Source organism: Sarcophilus harrisii, chromosome X, assembly GCF_902635505.1.
Source record: "Sarcophilus harrisii chromosome X, mSarHar1.11, whole genome shotgun sequence".
In the NCBI taxonomy this organism is placed as follows: domain Eukaryota; kingdom Metazoa; phylum Chordata; class Mammalia; order Dasyuromorphia; family Dasyuridae; genus Sarcophilus; species Sarcophilus harrisii.
The window spans coordinates 58,291,203-58,307,792 of record NC_045432.1 but is presented as its reverse complement, the minus strand read 5'-3'; the positions used below and the strand labels follow the sequence as shown (position 1 = coordinate 58,307,792).

At 43.3% G+C, this 16,590-nt stretch overlaps 1 protein-coding gene and 1 long non-coding RNA gene across 2 annotated transcripts in view; one reads left to right on the top strand and one right to left on the bottom strand.

Annotated features, from left to right (window-relative positions):
- Positions 1-8,675, bottom strand: part of LOC111721612 — a 55,563-nt gene extending 46,888 nt beyond the window's left edge. Inside the window, exon 1 of the long non-coding RNA XR_002770720.2 lies at positions 8,521-8,675. This is a non-coding gene — a long non-coding RNA (uncharacterized LOC111721612). The remainder of the gene's footprint in view (positions 1-8,520) is intronic.
- A 112-nt stretch (positions 8,676-8,787) lies between these two features.
- The window catches only part of BRWD3 (bromodomain and WD repeat domain containing 3), a 125,137-nt gene continuing 117,334 nt past the window's right edge, over positions 8,788-16,590 (top strand). Inside the window, exons 1-4 of the mRNA XM_031944752.1 lie at positions 8,788-9,055; positions 9,192-9,260; positions 9,730-9,749; positions 10,034-10,093. Coding sequence (XP_031800612.1) covers positions 9,016-9,055; positions 9,192-9,260; positions 9,730-9,749; positions 10,034-10,093 — 189 coding nt within the window. The 5' untranslated portion in view covers positions 8,788-9,015. The remainder of the gene's footprint in view (positions 9,056-9,191; positions 9,261-9,729; positions 9,750-10,033; positions 10,094-16,590) is intronic.

Here is a 16,590-nt window from a genome sequence, read left to right as displayed (position 1 = left end):
GGCTCCTCACCAATGTGAAGGTGCTGGGCCTTTGTGTCAGCCTCCCCCCCCTTCTCCCCCCCTCCCCAGGAAGCTCCACTTCACTACACTAAGCTTCCTTAACAACAACAGGTAATTATCATGTATTTCCAGCTGCAAGTTGTCCAATTAAGATGAGTGACCACTAGGTGCCTGGTGCCTGGTGTGGGGAGGAGGCTCTGAAATTCTGTAAGGGGGGAGGGGGGAGATCCAGTGACTCCCTTAAGAAGCTGACACTGCTCAGGGAGAGACAGAACATTATTCTTGTCAAATAAAGGAAGACACGTTAAAACAAATTTGAAATAATTCTGTGTGCTAATTGCCTTATCCCTTGATGTGGTGGCGGGAGGCTGTCAGGAGAACGGAGGAAAGGAACATCCCCTGCCTTCTCTATGGCACTGCTGGGCAAGTGAAGAGAGGTGGCAGAATGGCACTTTCCTCCCTGCTCCCTGATCCCCCCCCCCCAAACAGGTTTCCGAAGAGGCGAATAAACGGTGCACCTTCCCCAGCATCCTACTGCCACCCTGACCACCCTTATCACCGAGCAAGGGAATTACGGAGACACAGAGGCCCCTGGTGCATTAAGCCTCTGGGGGACAAGAGGAACTACATGAAAGCGAAATCAGGCAAAGGTCATGAAGGAAATAATTGTATCTTAGTGAAATGGGGAGAAAAAAAAGTGAATTCTTTAGAGGGGATGTGGTTTGAAGGACTGGGTTTGAGGGACATGTCAGCCTTTATGTGGGCCATAGACCCCCGCAGGGAACGAGGGGATTTACTTTCCCCATTCAAGCCTGCCCCAGAGAGAAGGCAATTGGATTGAATTGGGTTCCATTCATTTGGTAACAATCGACCGAACGCCTACTATGTGAAAGACACCCCTTAGGCACTTTGGGGCGTCCGATTCTGAAGAAAAGACCAATCCACTATCTTTAGAAACTGTAATCGTTTGGAATGTAGGCAAAGAAGAGAAAGGAGCAGGAAGCCTACGTTTGGGAGCTCGCCAAGATGGGAATCCTAAATCCTTCTCCAAGGTCACAACCCAAATTCCAAGAGGTACCCAGTGAGTAGCCTGAGTGCCTCCTGATTCCCTGAAGGGTGGAGTAGGGGCCTGCCCCAAATGTTTCCCCAGAACTGTAGGCTTCAGGAAACAAATGGCACAGGAACAAGGTGCTTCCTAAACTGCATATTGGCTTTTCATGGCATGGTAAGTACCCACTGCAGATGTTCAGGAAGAAAGCCATTAGGAGTTTTGTCTTTGTCAGGTTGAACTTCAGAATGTATGGATAGAAGAGAGAAAGGAGAGCCATTTTTGAGAAGGCACAGGACAATACCCGAGTATGAATAAGGAAGAGGTGTTTGCTAGGATTGGCTGTATTCGGAGAATAGTAAAAAACAGCTTTTAAAAAAAAATCACTCCAATTTAACACATCACCTAATAAACAGCAATAGAAATAAAAGCTAAAAGCCTTAGTATCGTTCATTTCCCCAAATTCTTGCATAGAAAGCTACTTTCATTCTAAGGGGATTTTTATTTATTTATTTATTTTTGCTAATCTTTTCATTGCAGAGATAAGATTTCTGATGTGACTATAAAATATTTGTGTTATAGGGAACATCGTTCTAATATGTACTAACTGATATTTATACAGCAAAGTACTATGGAGTAAACAACCACACCGTAAGTTAGGCACTACTGATTTTATTATCCCCATTGAACAGATGAGAAAACTGAGGTCGGGAGAGGTTCTGTGACATGACCATGGTTATACAGTTATTACTAAAAGAAGTATTGAAACCTAAGTCTGAATTGTGTACGTTACTAGACTCTGAATTCTAGGCTCTCTTGTAACAGATATCAAAACCAGCTGGAGGATATAAGGAATAACTGGAGGCTAAAGCCATACACTCCCTACATTTCTCCCACAGTACTGCTCTAAAGAAGAGCAGCATCCATTGGTTTCTTGGGTTAGCCATTATGGTTCAGTCATTCATTCTCCTCGTTGGCCAGATATGACAGCACAGACCCCAGGATCCCTTGCCCCTAGTTTCCATTTCTCTCTGAGGAAAGCCATTTGTTAATCTAGTAACCCCATTCTTTCTGCTTTGAAAGGCTTTCCTATTCCCAGCCCCTCTATAAGGCCTCTATGCCAATATATCACATACAGCAAGAAAAATGTACACGCTGTAAATATTTGGTTACTGTCTGCTTGGGCACTGTGAATATTTAACACAGTACCTTTTCATTTTTATGTTTGCATCAATGTCATCTGCATTTCAGCTTTTGGAGAATAATAATAATAGCTTACATTTGAATAGCTTTCACATACATTATTTATGTGCCTTGCACACAATAGGCACTTAATATGTTTGTAGGATTGAACTGAACTGGATTCGCACACTGGAGCCTCCCCGTGTACAGCCTACTAGGCTGCTGGCCTGCTAGGCAGATATCCATTCTTACATCAGGTCTGCTGCCTCAGAGGCTGCTGGGATGCCCGGGCCACCAGCCTCCCTCTCCAAAAAACCTCTCATTTCCTTCATCATGGACAACCTCCAAAGGACCCTGGGATCTGTTGCTCTACATAATAATGTATTAAGCTCTCCCTGAGCTAGGGAGTGTCTAAAGAGACTTCTAGATACTTGGTGGCTTTTGTACACGAGGGAGTGGAGAAAATTTGATCGAGTCCTGCTCCACTATTCAGTGGTAGGCTCTTGTCCCTGCCAGGTGCTGTTACCGTCGGGGCAGGAGTCAAGCAAATTAGTTTTCTTCACGCTAACGTTTGAATAAATAAGGGCTGAAGGTTGAGTTTGAGAGATAGGCAAAGGCTTCCATAAATAATTTACTTTGGAAAAGCAGATCAATCATTCATTTGTAAGAGCTCATGTAGGTTTTCCCCCATAGGATTTCCTGAGCTTCTCCTCCCCTCCCCCCACTTCAACTATCTGAGAAAAGGGGCTATCTTTTCGACCTTCATTTTCCTGTTAAAAGTCATACTGAATCATCTAGTATAAAATGAACACTGCAACCAAAAAAAGCAAACAGACCCCAAAAGAGAAACACCTAAGAAAACTCGAATATCTCTTCATTTCAAGAGCTGGGGGAGGCTGATCATCTCACTTTGCAATTAAGTACTTTTAATAATAAATATCAAGTAAGTAAAAGACAAGATAGTAAGATTGTACGTGAGAATTTTGAAGTAATGAGTCCCAGCAGTAACAATGGAGCAGAGAAGCAATCTAAGTCTGGGGCTAACTACAGGGGCTTGCTTGGGGGGTGGGGGGGTGGGGAAAGGGGGGCAATGCCCTGGTGTGGTTATTTCCCTGTTTGGGGCGGACTATATTTTGGATATGGAATTATTTTTTATTAAAGCTTTTGATTTTCAAACGTATGCACAAATAGTTTTCAACAGTCACCTTTGCAAAAACTTGAGCTCCCGTTTTTTTTTTTCCCTCTTCCTCTCTCCCCTCCCCCAGAAGGCAAGTAATCTAATATATATTAAACATGTGTAACTCTTCTATACCTTTATCCTGCTGCACAAGAAAAATCAAATCAAAAAGAAAAAAAAAACGAGAAAGAAAATAAAATGCAAGCAAACAAAAAGAGTGAAAATGCTATATTGTGATCCACACTCAGTCCCCACAGTCCTCTCCATCATAAGACCATTGAAACTGGCCTGAATTATGTCATTGTGGAAAAGAGCCACTTCAGTCAGAACTGATCACAGAATCTTCTTGTTTATACAATGATCTCCTGGTTCTGCTCACTTCACTCAGCATCAGTTCATGGAAGTCTCTCCAGGCTTCTCTGAAATCATCCTGCTGATCTTTTCTTATGGAATAATAATATTGATATGAAATTATTTGAAAGATAAATTTTTTCTATCTATTGTTATCGTATCCCCTACATTTCCCAATGAGGCCCCTCCCTTCCTTGACAGCATCCCTTAAGACAAAGAATAAAAGAGGGGAAAAAAAAGTTTAGCAAAGCTAACCAATACCAGAAAAAAGTCTAGTCATATTCATGGTCTGACTCTAAGAGTACTACAACCCTACAAAGAAAAGGGGATATGGCCACTCATCTCTTTTCTTTGGGCCCCAGACTAGTCATTATGATTTCATAGCTTGCAGTTGGGATGGTTTTGTTATAGTCATTTCCATTTCCATTGTTCTGATCCAAGGGTTCTTAACCTCTGGACCATGAATTTAATTTTTTTTTAATATTCTGAAAACTATATTCCAACATACTTTATTTCCTTTGTAATGCTGTGCATCTTATTTTGTAAATTTCAAAACATGATTCTGAGAGGGGGTCCAGACTGTCACAGGGATCCATTTAGCAACTGTATATAGTGTTTAACTGGTTCGGGCTATTCCCTTAGTATTACATTCTAGAAGTCCTCCCATGCTTTTCCATATTCATCATATTCATCATTTCTTATAGCAGAAGAATATCCCACTACTTTCACACCGTCCATTTATGGGCTATTCCCTAATCAATGGGCATTTTATTTTGTTCCTACTACAAAATTGCTACTAATAAGTATTTTGGCATATGTAGGATCTTTCTTGTCATAGACTTCCTTGGAGTATATACTCAGAAGTAGAATCTCTGGGTCAATAAATATGGACATTTTAGTGACTTTTTTTTGAATTATAAGATAATTTATAAGAATTAGAAGATTTGATATCATAAATTCATTTTCCCCAAAAGTACACACACACACACACACACACACACACAGGCTAGACTATTCTCTGAATCCACTTTTCCCTTTAGTTTATCAAATTTGCTTTTTAACAAGCTAGCCATACCAGGGCTAAAAGCTCTTGTCTATAAGGGATCTTCTCAAGAGTAAAGATTTGGAGCAGTAATGAAATTCCTTCTTCCCATATAGCCAACCTGAACATTAGATTAAACCCAAACAAGAACAAACCTTTTATGTCAACATTTCTCTCTCACAAAGAGCAGCAGGAAGACCAAAAGAGATCAACAAGTGGAACCCCCAAACTTGATATCATTTATTTAATATTCAAAGATGAAGCTAATAATGGGACCCTTACACTCTTTGGAGTTTAAGAAAGGAACGTTTCTTTCTGAACTGTAGGCATAAAGATTGTATGGTCACTGCTACTATCTGCAGACCCTGCTTCAAATGACAGTCTTTTAAACTGCCTGGGGCTCTAGGAACACCCCGATTACTCCATGCCATATTGGTGTATTTGCCGTGATTGTTTTCCAGAAGCCTGTAGTCCTGCCACAATATTGAATGTGGCCACATATCCTTAAAACACATCTTCTGCCCTTCCTACTTGTGGTTACCCCACTTTACCTCAACAGCTCACCACACAAAAGCTGTTTTGAGTTTCCTTTTGTCATCTATTCAACAGCTCATGTCCATCCCATTGAAGTGTTTAGGAGAGAAGCATTGCTTCAACATCAGTAGTCCCATCTCTGGTGGGAAAAGCCCAGCGATCTGAGCTAAACTCTCAGTTTATACAACTTTGGCCTGGAGAGTGATGTCATACACTGCCAGATTCCTAAAGGACATCATTTTTCATTTTAAGTAAATGTCTATTTGTAGACCTGCATAACATAGCAAGCCCCAGGGATCCCATAGTATTAGTGTCAGGCATGTGCAAAAAGCATACTCTCTTGCTTTTGGTTCAGAATCTGAAAGCTAGCCTCAACTTCTCTCCTGAAATGAAACATTTTACTTCACTCATGTCTAAATATAAACTGCCCTTTCTCCTCATATCTGGTTTGTATAAAATCCAAGTGCAGCAAATAATCTGAAAATTTTTCCCGTTTCTATATATATCAAAATTTTTTTTCAATTAAACAAAAGCTATTTTCTCTTCCTTTCCTCCTCCCCCAAGGATGGGGGGGGGGTGGGAAGAGAGAAAAATAAAACCCTTGTAACAAATTTGCATAGTCAAGCAAAACCAATGTCCTGAATTAGTCATGTTAAAAAAAATATAGGTCTTAAACTGAGTCTATCATGACTTTGGCAGGAGTGTGGCTGGCACAATTTATTAAGTCCTCTGGAGTCAAAGCTTTTCAGAGTTAAGTCTCATGAAACTAGTGGCTTTATAGTGTTGTCACTGTGTAGAATTTGTACTCGTTCTAGATACTTTGTATCAATATAAAGAAGCCTTCCCAGATTTCTCTGATACTGTCCCCTTTTATCTTTTCTTATAAAGCAATTATATTTCATCACATTTATATAGCAAAGTTTGTTCACCAACTCCTCAGTTTGTGGGCACTTCCTTCACTGTTATCATTAAAATTATGCTATATTTTTGTACCTCCATCTGGGTCTGTTCCTCTTTCTTTGTTCTCTTTGGAGTATAGGTCTAGTAGTAAGGATGGGTCAAAGGATATAGCAGTGTAGTAACTTTTAAGGCATATTTCCAAAATTGCTTTCCAAAATGGTTGCACCAATTCTAAGCTCAGCCAAGAACATATTAAAATGCCCTTTTTTCCCCTCATATATTTTAGATGCCAAGTTTTCATTGCTCCTATTTGCTCTAAATAGTTTCCCTAATCTGTAATTCTCCCTTTGATTTTTTAATAGGGTCAAGCACTTCTAGCTTGTTCCTAATAATTATTTTAATTTGTGGAATAAAAAAAAGTAATTTCTCAGAAATGAGATAAATATGCACGTCATTTTTTAGTTCAGTTTTATAGTTCACTTTTTATGTTTAAGCCTATTGCTGAGTTGAAATTTCCTGGGATAGAAGGTATAAATAAGGTGTGAGTCCAAATATCTTTCCTTCCAAACAGCCAAGCAGTTTTTCCAAGTACATTCGCTAAATAATGAATCATTTCCCCAATTTTCATTTTCTATAGTAGGTTTTGATTTAATAGTCTAAGGATTCCCTTGTGGTTTACCAGCTATTTTCAACTGAACCCAAACCAGATTAAGAGAAAATAGAAGCACCTTTTAGTTCTCAGAGACAGTAATTTTAGGTGAGCTATTTACCATCCATTTGCACACAAATATTCTAACACTGACTTTTCCCAAGGGGAGCCACACCCTGAAGGGGAAAAGCAAACATGTGTCCCTCTCAAAAAACAAACAAACAAAACCCAACAAAAACCCAAACCCAACAACAAACAAAACTTCTGATAAGTCCCACAATTCCTTATGACAAATTCCATTTTTTCCCCCTAGTGAACTGCAAATTTTATTTTTTTTTTATTGAATATTACTCGAAACAATTAGGTTGGGTTTTTACTCATACCCCTATTTGTGTCAGTCACCACAGGATAATTGTTGTCAAACATTATCAAATTATCGAGTCTTTTAGTCCTATTCCTTACCCCCTTAAGCCAAAATAAGGCTACTTGTTAAATGTTTGGTTAGAGATATAAGAAAAAAAAAATTTTTTTTTTGGTGTTAATAACCCCAAAGAGGGTACGTATTGTTGTTCATGTTGTGGTTGTCAATGGCAGAGCCTAAGAACCAAAATTACTGAAAATAGGACCTCAGTCCTAGAATCTTTGGATGTACAGTCAGGCATTTGATTCTAAATACCAAGTTATTTTTTTAAATTTGGTAATCATATGTCTATTGTTGATTTTAACATAAGCCTATGAATATCGGAAGGAGGAAGGGAAAAGAAAAGGAATCCATAATTTGCTCCACCTGTAAAAACGATTCGAAACAGTCTGACGAACCACATTGTCTAAGTTACTCAGTGATGTCCAGCATCTAAGAACACGTGGTAAATATTAACAGGCATGGTCCTACCCTGCTTAAAAAAGAAGAAGAAGAAGAAGAAGAAGAAGAAGAAGAAGAAGAAGAAGAAGAAGAAGAAGAAGAAGAAACACCTAATGGCCCACCAGCAGTCTACCGTCGGAATATCAAGAGAAATGTCTAAGTGCAATAAGGCCAGAGGCGCGTCAAGGCGAAGTGTGACGGCAGGACGGTCTTTTGAAATACTGACAATCGATTTTGGGGGCCAGGATGGCAACGATCAGGACATGGGAATTCGAAGGCTGCGGGGCTGATATGCGGGTGAAGGAGAGCCAGGGAAGCAAACCCAAGCTAGCGAGCCAAGGACAATTTCCCACTTATTTCGAGGCTGGGGAGCGGGAGAATGAGTTGAGAGAATCAAAGATCGGGATGCTTATCGTGTTTCGGGTAACTTTGGAAAAGAACAAAAGTCGCTTTAGGGTTAGGAGAAAGACACCCAAGGGTCAAGTTCAGATATCGGGACTCAAAGCGGCGGGCCTCCTTTCCCTCAGGGCAGGAATAGCACAGGCTCGAGCTCCCCTCTCTCCTTCCTCCCCCCCCGCGGAGAGCAAAAAAGCCAAAGCCTATCATTCCCTCCCCCCATCTTCTTTCCCTCCCCCCCGACTCCCGAGCAAGCGCGAGGGAATCGCCCGTAACCGGAAAGGACTTAGCAACGCCGCGGCGAAGGTAACTAAGCCGGAAAGCGACAGGAGGAATGACGCCATAGAGTTCTGAGAATAATTACTAGAGCGTCACATACCATAGAAACACCATCGACATTGTTCCTTTGCCTCTCTTCTAGAAAGACAGCCGAGATACTTCATCCGGCGGAAAGAGGTGGGTACGAGCGCGCTCTGGCGCCTCCTGTGGTTGACGCCTACAGTTACGGCGGCGCCCTTCCCGCAGCCGCAGCTCTTCCCCCTCCCTTCCTGCTCCTCCCTCGCACTCCGCGCTGGGTCTGCCTCCCGCCCGGCCGCCGGGCCGCCTCCCTCTCCCTCACAGCCTCCTCCCCCGCCCTCTTCGCGCCGCTCCGCTCCTCCCTCTACTGCTCTCCTTCCTTCTCCGCCTCCTCAGCGCTCGGGCTAGAATATCTATGGGGCGAAACGTGATGCGATGAATCTGAGAGAGACCGAAACTGGGACGCGGAACGCGGCGGAAGCGGCGAGACGCCGGGGCCGGGTCATGGGGGCTTCACCACAATAGAGGCGCCCCCTCCCCCTCCAGAGCGGACTCCCCCAAATCTCCCAGTTACAGGATGGCGGCGGAGGCAGCGGCCCCGTCTCAAATCGAAGCCGGTGGGTAGCCCGGTCGTGGCAAGCGGGGGGCTCGGGGCCGGGGGGCGGCGGCGGCCAGGGCTAGGAGGTCCGCGGCTCTCCAACCGCTTCTCTTTTTTCTCGCATCCCTCTCCCTTTCCCCCGCTCCCCTGTGTAGAACTGTATTACCTGATCGCCAGGTTCCTGCAGTCCGGACCCTGCAATAAATCTGCTCAGGTGAGGAGCCGCTCATCGGCCGGCCGGCTGCCTGCGGAGTGCCGGGCGCGGGGCGCTGGGGGAAGGGGGGCGAAGCAGGGGCCTGGGGCCCGGGACTTTCAAAACACCCCCCTGGGCCCTCCCTCCCCATTCCCCAGGCCGGGTGGCGCCACCTGGGTTCGGGGTTGGGCAAGTGGTCGGGGTGGGCTGGGGAGGGGTGGTCCCCGCTGCGGACCCCGTGTGTGGGGCAGGGGGGCCGCGCGGCAGTGCTGCCCGCTCCTGGGGAGCCGCCGCCGCGGCCTTCGCCCCCGCCCCGCCCCGGTTTGTCGCCCGGGTGCGGTGGAGGGGCTGGAGGGGCATCAGGACCGGCGTGGAGGGGCCCCGGGGGGGGGAAGGGAAAAGGGCCCCGGGGCCGGGTCTCGGGGCTTGGGCGGGGCGGGCCGAACCGGGGCTGGGGAGGCCGGGCTCTGGGCCCCCCGTGGGTTCTCTTGTCACTGAAGCGGAACCTGAGGAACTCCGCGCTCCGCGTCTCCGTGGCCGGGGCTGACGGCCGTTCTGTAGTGCGAGCAGCCGGCCGCCGGCCGCCGACTCCGAAACGCCGACGGGTTCGGAACGCTGACGGGCTCGGAACGCTGACGGGCTCGGGACGCCGACGGGCTCGGAACGCCGGGCTGCAGGGAGCGGGGCCCCGGGGACAGGCGCGGGCACGGGAGCGCGGTCGCTGGCAGCCGCAGGCTCCCCCTGAGCGTCTGTCCCGTCCGCTCCCGGCCCCCCTCCCCCCTTTCTCTACCTCCCGCCCCTTAGCTGATCCCGAGGCGACTGGATTGGCAGGGAAGAGAGCATCAGAGAAGCTTCGAAGATCTGGTGAGTAAAGTTTGCTCTTCTAACTTACCCTAACTGACGCTCGCCCTCACGGGCGTCCCCCGGGTACCCCGCGGCTGCTCCCGGGGTGGCACGGCACGCCCGGCCTCCGGCCCCCTGTTGACCTCCGCTCCACTCCGAGTGTCCCGCTGCCTTTTCCCCCTGCCCGGTCCTCTTTTTTCTTTCCCTTCCCCCCCTCTCCCCGACCTCCCGGGAGGCTGAGAAAAGAAGCCGGCCTACGGGGGCTCCCTTCCCTCCTCCCGCCGCCGCCGCCGCCGCGCCTCTGGTATCTCCCCCCCCCCCCCAGCTTTGTGTGAAGGCTCGGTTGAGTAAGGGGGCCGCCAGCCTCGTTGTCGTGAATTTGCTACCAACATTGGGGAAGGCCCTTTGTGGGGGGTGGGGGGAGAGAAGAGAAAAGGAGAAAAACCCGAGGGTTATCTCGGGGCACGTACCAAGCACTGACGCTGGCCAATGGTAGCGCGGCTAACATGCTCGAGTTTCGGCTCAGTGGAAGAAAACTGTTTCCTGGTTGGCCCTGCCTTGAAATACGGGAACTGAGGCCAGCCTTTTAGTCCCTTTGGACGAAAAGGGGGGGGGGGGTGTTAGTGAATCGAGTAAGGGGGGAGACAGTGAGGAGAAAGAGGGGGGACAATAACGACACAATTAGAAAAATGCTAGGACGGAGGAACGGATCCGAAAATTCCTCCGTTTAGAGGACTGACCGAGAGCTATGGGCTTCTATGTGTTAAATGTATTAAAAAAAAGGGAACTATTTAGAGCATGTATAAATAATGCTTGCGTGACTATATTTCTCATCAAAATGGTAATATGTACGTTAGGTTTTTTTGGTGACTTGTCAAAACATGATTTTAGATTCCTAAGGAGATGTATATGGTCAGCATAATTTACATTTTGACAAATGTCCAAATATATTAGAATCTTCGTGTTCTTTCTCACAATCTGTTTTTCACTGTACATGTACCTATTTTTTTCCCCCTTCTGTTCCCAGTGGACACGAAGAAGAGCTTTCGATTTCCTTCTCTTGGTTTAAGTATTGGTTTAGTAGAGGGCAAGTGGCTTGATGGTGTGCCTTGAGGTTTCAAAAATCAAAGTAGTCTTTAAATAGGATATAAATTACAGGAGAAAAAGATGGACATAAACAAAATCTCTGGGTGGGGGGAGGTTGGATAAGTGTGTAGTAGGAGGAAAAAGATGAAAAGTTTCATAGTTGCCAAGATTAATTGTCATCAGCTAAAAAATTGATAGTGAGCATATTCTCTTTCAAGTTAAAATGAAGAAGCTGTAAAAACTGTGTCCAAATATTTTGGCAGATTTTTTTTTTCTCATAACTTTTGAAGGTAAGAGATAGTAGTATTCTTTTTGATTGGCAAGTTCTGCTTTAAGTCATTCAAATAAAAAATTTGAAATTCGGAAGTAAAAGTTATTCAAATTGAATAATTAGGAACAATTAGTACATTCCCTAGTTCAGAATTAAATTTTTGGTCTGACTTTTTCGTTTTGCCGATGCGTGTTCCCCAGAAATCAACAAAGAAAAATTGTCCAGGAATCACTAAATGTTTTTTAAAATGCGTTTTTGTTCCTTTTAAGTTCTGTAGACTAGTTATAGTAGAGCTTTGAAAATAGGTGAATTTTCACGCCACTGTATTTTGAAAATATTTTTATTTAAAGTGTTTGTGATCGTCCCCATTTGTATTGGACATTTTTTCTAAAATATTTCGTTTTGAGCTAGTGGTTTAGGATACTTTTTGTTGACCATACCATTTTTTGGAAGCTCGCACGATGTAAAAGTCTTAGAAGGTGGGGGATAAGGGTAGGGCAGGGCTGGGACAGAATTTAAACAGGAGTAAACTTCCCTGACCCAGAAGTCCTGCAGTGTTAGTCAATTAAATTGCTGACTAATACTTCATATTTGAGCAATGATTTGAGTGACACAGTACTAGGACATATCAGACAATAGAACAGTTTTATTTTCTCCGCAGTATTTCACATGTTTTAATTTTTTTAAACAAAGATTTCTTGGGAGGAAGAGCTCAGGAAAAAACAAAATCCAAAAAGAAAATGCAAACGTGTAACAAAGAGGGCAAGGAATTTTCACCAAGAACTGATATTGCTCTCCAAAATTAGGGACACTTTTATTTGGAAACAAAGCATATGCCCGGGACCTTGTACTTTCCATTGTTTGCGTTCTGACTGTTTAACGTGATTCGCTTATGAGACTACTAAAAGATCATAGATTAAGAACTGAAAGAAAATCCTTAGAGGTGACCAACCCTCTTCATTTTAGAGATATGGGAACTAAAGTCCAGACAACGTTTAACTGACCTGCCCAAGGTTTCACAGAACTTAAACCCCAGCTCTCTGACCTCAAATTGACCTCCGCAGTACAAGGCTGCCAGTCGACCAAACTTCCATATCTTTTTTGTACCTTTTCTTTTCCCTTGTTGAGTCTGTCCCCTTGCTTTCTAGGTTTGTGGATCTGTAATAAGCAGTTAATTTAGTGTTTTACTCCTAATTTGCAACACAGGGAAGGTAGCATGGTTTTTGTTAAAGCCAAGATTGTGCAAGGATTGATATAGCTGGGGTCTGAAGTTATCTATTTAAAAAAAATCAGACTATATCATAGGGTAACCGAGCTCTCGGACAAGTAATGAGATTTTTGAATGGGACTTTCAAAATAAGTGTGCTTTGTTTTCGGAATTGTGGTTGTTGAGCAGAGACTTACCCGTTTGGAAATTTTATTTGGAAATAGTGGGGACAATTTTTGCACGTTGGATGCAAACATTTTTATTTCTGTATTTGCTCTGTTCCCTATTGTTGACAACGTAAATGAAAGTTCACTTTTTTTTTTTTTATTGTCAGGTAGATCATTGGAAATAGCTACAGAAAAAAAGTAATAGATTTTGTTTAGGAACACTGAAAGCAAAGATAAGCATGCTGAAAGCTTGCTGATAAGAATAACAATAGGAATTTTTAAAAGTTTTTTATTAAAATAGGTTGGCTGATACATGTTTAAAAATACTAAAGTGTTAGAGATTTTAAATCTTTTATCAGTTTGAGGGGAGTTTTGGATGGTAAAGGGCAGATTTGCTGTGGTGTGTTAGAATATTTGCATTTATTCAGCACCAGTTGACTTTCATTATTTGGAAGGAGGTAAATACAAGACTAATTTTATATCTGTAAGCAACAGGGTTACAGAAGTTTATTTCTTCCCCTGCCCTCTGGCTGTTTGTTCATGCAGCCTTAGAATAAACTTGCAGATTACCAGGTAATTCCTAACATCTGAATTCTAGACCCTGGGCTTGTAAACATTTATTTTTTTATTTGTTTGTTTAGCTTCAGTTGTTACCTTTGGCTGTGTTTAGTAGAACAGGCAAATGATAGTCAAGAGTGAGGGTAGTTTTTCTCCAAATGTAGCTGTGTGTTTTCTTAACTACCATGTGTACATACAGTTGCGCTGAGGGAACTGTCTTTTCTGGGGATTGCAATACTCCGGAACAAAAAAGAACTGTGTGAGCTGTCAGTTTGGCCATGAGTGGCACAGAACAATAACTATTGGATGGCATGGTGAGGCCCGAGACCTGGAAGCATTGTGACACTCGGGGCTGTGCTGGGGGACTCATATTCCTTCTTAGCGAGTTGCTGAATTCACATGCAGGCACATGCTTTTTTGACAGTGCTTTGCCATTAGCATTATTAACTTTATTCTTGAGGATTGGTAGATGTCTAATATCTTTAGCCAATGAGGAATCTATTTTTAAAATTCTTAGGCTTGCAGAGTCATAGAATTATGGGTGTAGAATGGCATTCTGGGGTCATCTGGTGCCCCAACCCCATCATTGGACAGATGAATAAACTGAGGCCTAGAAAAGTTACTCTTTTCAAGGTCCCGCAGATAACAAACATCAGAGCTGTTAAGCTTGACCCCAAGATTCAGTTCTATAGCTTTCTAAGTCTTTAAAAAAGGAAGATCAAAAAAAAAAAATTCCACAAAAAACCCCACAAACACTTCCCCCCTCCTTTTCATGATAAAAGTCCAGTGTCTCTGGTCTTAGGCATTCAAGTTTCCTAGGGTCCTGGCCACCATGGCCTGAGACCTGGTGCTGTAGTCTCAGGCCCAGTCTAAAGTAATTTTGTTAGAGGTGTGTTCAATTGGATAGTTCTTAGGAGGTGCCGCTTTGGGGAAGGATCTTTTGCAATAATAATTGCGGTGCCTACAGGTAATTTTAGTGTGCCCACAGCAGTTCTGTGATTTAAGTTGGCAAGAATTCTCCCCATTTTACTGACTGGAAGCTTTGCAGAATGAAATGATTTCCCTGAGTTATATGACGGCTTAAGTTTTTAGGACCAGGATTTTAGCTCAATTCTCCTAGCTCTGACTCCTAATATTTTGAAGCCATGTTAACCTCAAAACTGTTGAGCAGGAGTTTCAAGTCATAGTGGCTTGAGCCAGTGGACTGTTGGGCTCACAGAAAAGGAACAAAGCTTGTTAGTCACATCCAAGGACTATAGAAGAAATACTGTGGGGACATTCTGTCTTGTGTAAGGTCCTTCAGTCAGGAACCAAATCTCCCAGTCTTCTTCAGTGATGTGCTGGAGAGAGTGAGTGTTTTTTTGGTTGTCCTTGTTATGTTTTAAGCTCGGGACTATCTCCTGCCCACCCTTCCTCCTGACCCCACCCTAGAGAATGCCCCATTTCTTTCTTTCTTTCTTTCTTTCTTTCTTTCTTTCTTTCTTTCTTTCTTTCTTTCTTTCTTTCTTTCTTTCTTTCTTTCTTTCTTTCTCTCTTTCTCTCTTTCTCTCTTTCTCTCTTTCTCTCTTTCTCTCTTTCTCTCTTTCTTTCTCTCTTTCTTTCTCTCTTTCTTTCTCTCTTTCTTTCTCTCTTTCTTTCTCTCTTTCTTTCTCTCTTTCTTTCTCTCTTTCTTTCTCTCTTTCTTTCTCTCTTTCTTTCTCTCTTTCTTTCTCTCTTTCTTTCTCTCTTTCTCTCTCTCTTTCTCTCTCTCTTTCTTTCTCTCTTTCTTTCTCTCTCTCTTTCTTTCTTTCTCTCTCTCTCTCTCTCTCTCTCTCTCTCTCTCTCTCACACACACACACACACACACACACACACACAACATATTTCTGTTTATCAGTTGATTCTTCTGGACATGGAAAGCACCTTTCTTCATAGCCCCCTTGTAGTTGATTTGAGTAGAATATTCAGAATAGCTTAGTCATTCCAGTTAGTATCTTAAATGTTGAGTTGGAAGGGGGGGGGAAATGTTAGAATCTGATCCCTGACCCCCTCCCCCTCACTACACACCCTTCGGTCTACACAGGCTTGGAAGGTGAATAGTGGCTGAGTCTGGAGTCAGTACAAATCTTGCACCATTTCCACTGAACTATCATCATAACTATCTAGCCTGGTCTCTAACAATAGCATTTATCTACAGGCAGTTTTGATTTGATTTTCTTAGCTCTATGAGTACTATTAGACAATTGTTTACTGGTATATGGTTCTTTTTTGTGACCCTTTTAGGGCAGGGGTAGCAGGCTCAATTTCATTAGCTCTTGGGATGATGTTGCCTTGGTTATTGGGTCACCAAATGTTTAATTAATCTTCCACTTTCCCCGGGGTTTCTTGGATTATTTTTTCCCCCCATTCCTAGAAAAGTTTCTTTAAATTCAAGAATAAAGAACAGTTAAAAAGCAAATAAAGATGGCTTGTAGCTTTCCAAAGTTCAGCAGTATGATTTTTTTTATTGCTCCAAGTAACAGGAGTTGTGACCACTACTTCAGACTGATTTGTCCTTCTTCCTCATGCATTTCTCTGTGACTGCCTTTGCTTCATCTTGTATTTTCCTCATTCCTTCTCTTCTCCCCTAGTTATTTGGCTAGGATATGTAAATTAATCTTAAACACTCAACCTTTTGTTTTTTCAGTTGAACAATTTCTCAAGTTCTTTCTTAAACCAATATGAGAAATGAAAAATAGGTTCGTTTAACCTTTCACATGTTCTGCACTGCCCCTCTGACAGTAGCGTAGCTGTTTGTGTTCTTGTAGTTTGTTGGGGGTTTTTTCCCTCTTTGTAGATACTTTTGCCAAGGACTCCCTTTTATGGGGTGTGTCCAGGAATTTCACTCTATATTGAGATGCCATTAGTGTTACTGAAAGCTTTCAAGGACCATCTTACACTATTTCTTGAAATCCCTCACTTCCTACTGTTATCTGCAGGCTGGTAGCTGAACTCCCAACTGACAATTCCTAAATGGAGCACTCACTGGTTGAGGAAGCATCTAAATAAAGGTTTTGTGTGGCCAGTGTCCTGATCCCCCAGCTTTCCAAGTGGGCCTTGCATAGGTCTGATGGCTTCTGAGGCCAGGAAGTACTTTGTTGCCTTTCTTCTCTAGGTCAGACAACAATCTTCAAGGAAGCTTAAAATCTAGATCTACTTTGAGGTGACTGTCTTAAAATTTTTCATCTTGGAAAGCAGGATAGAAAGTTTT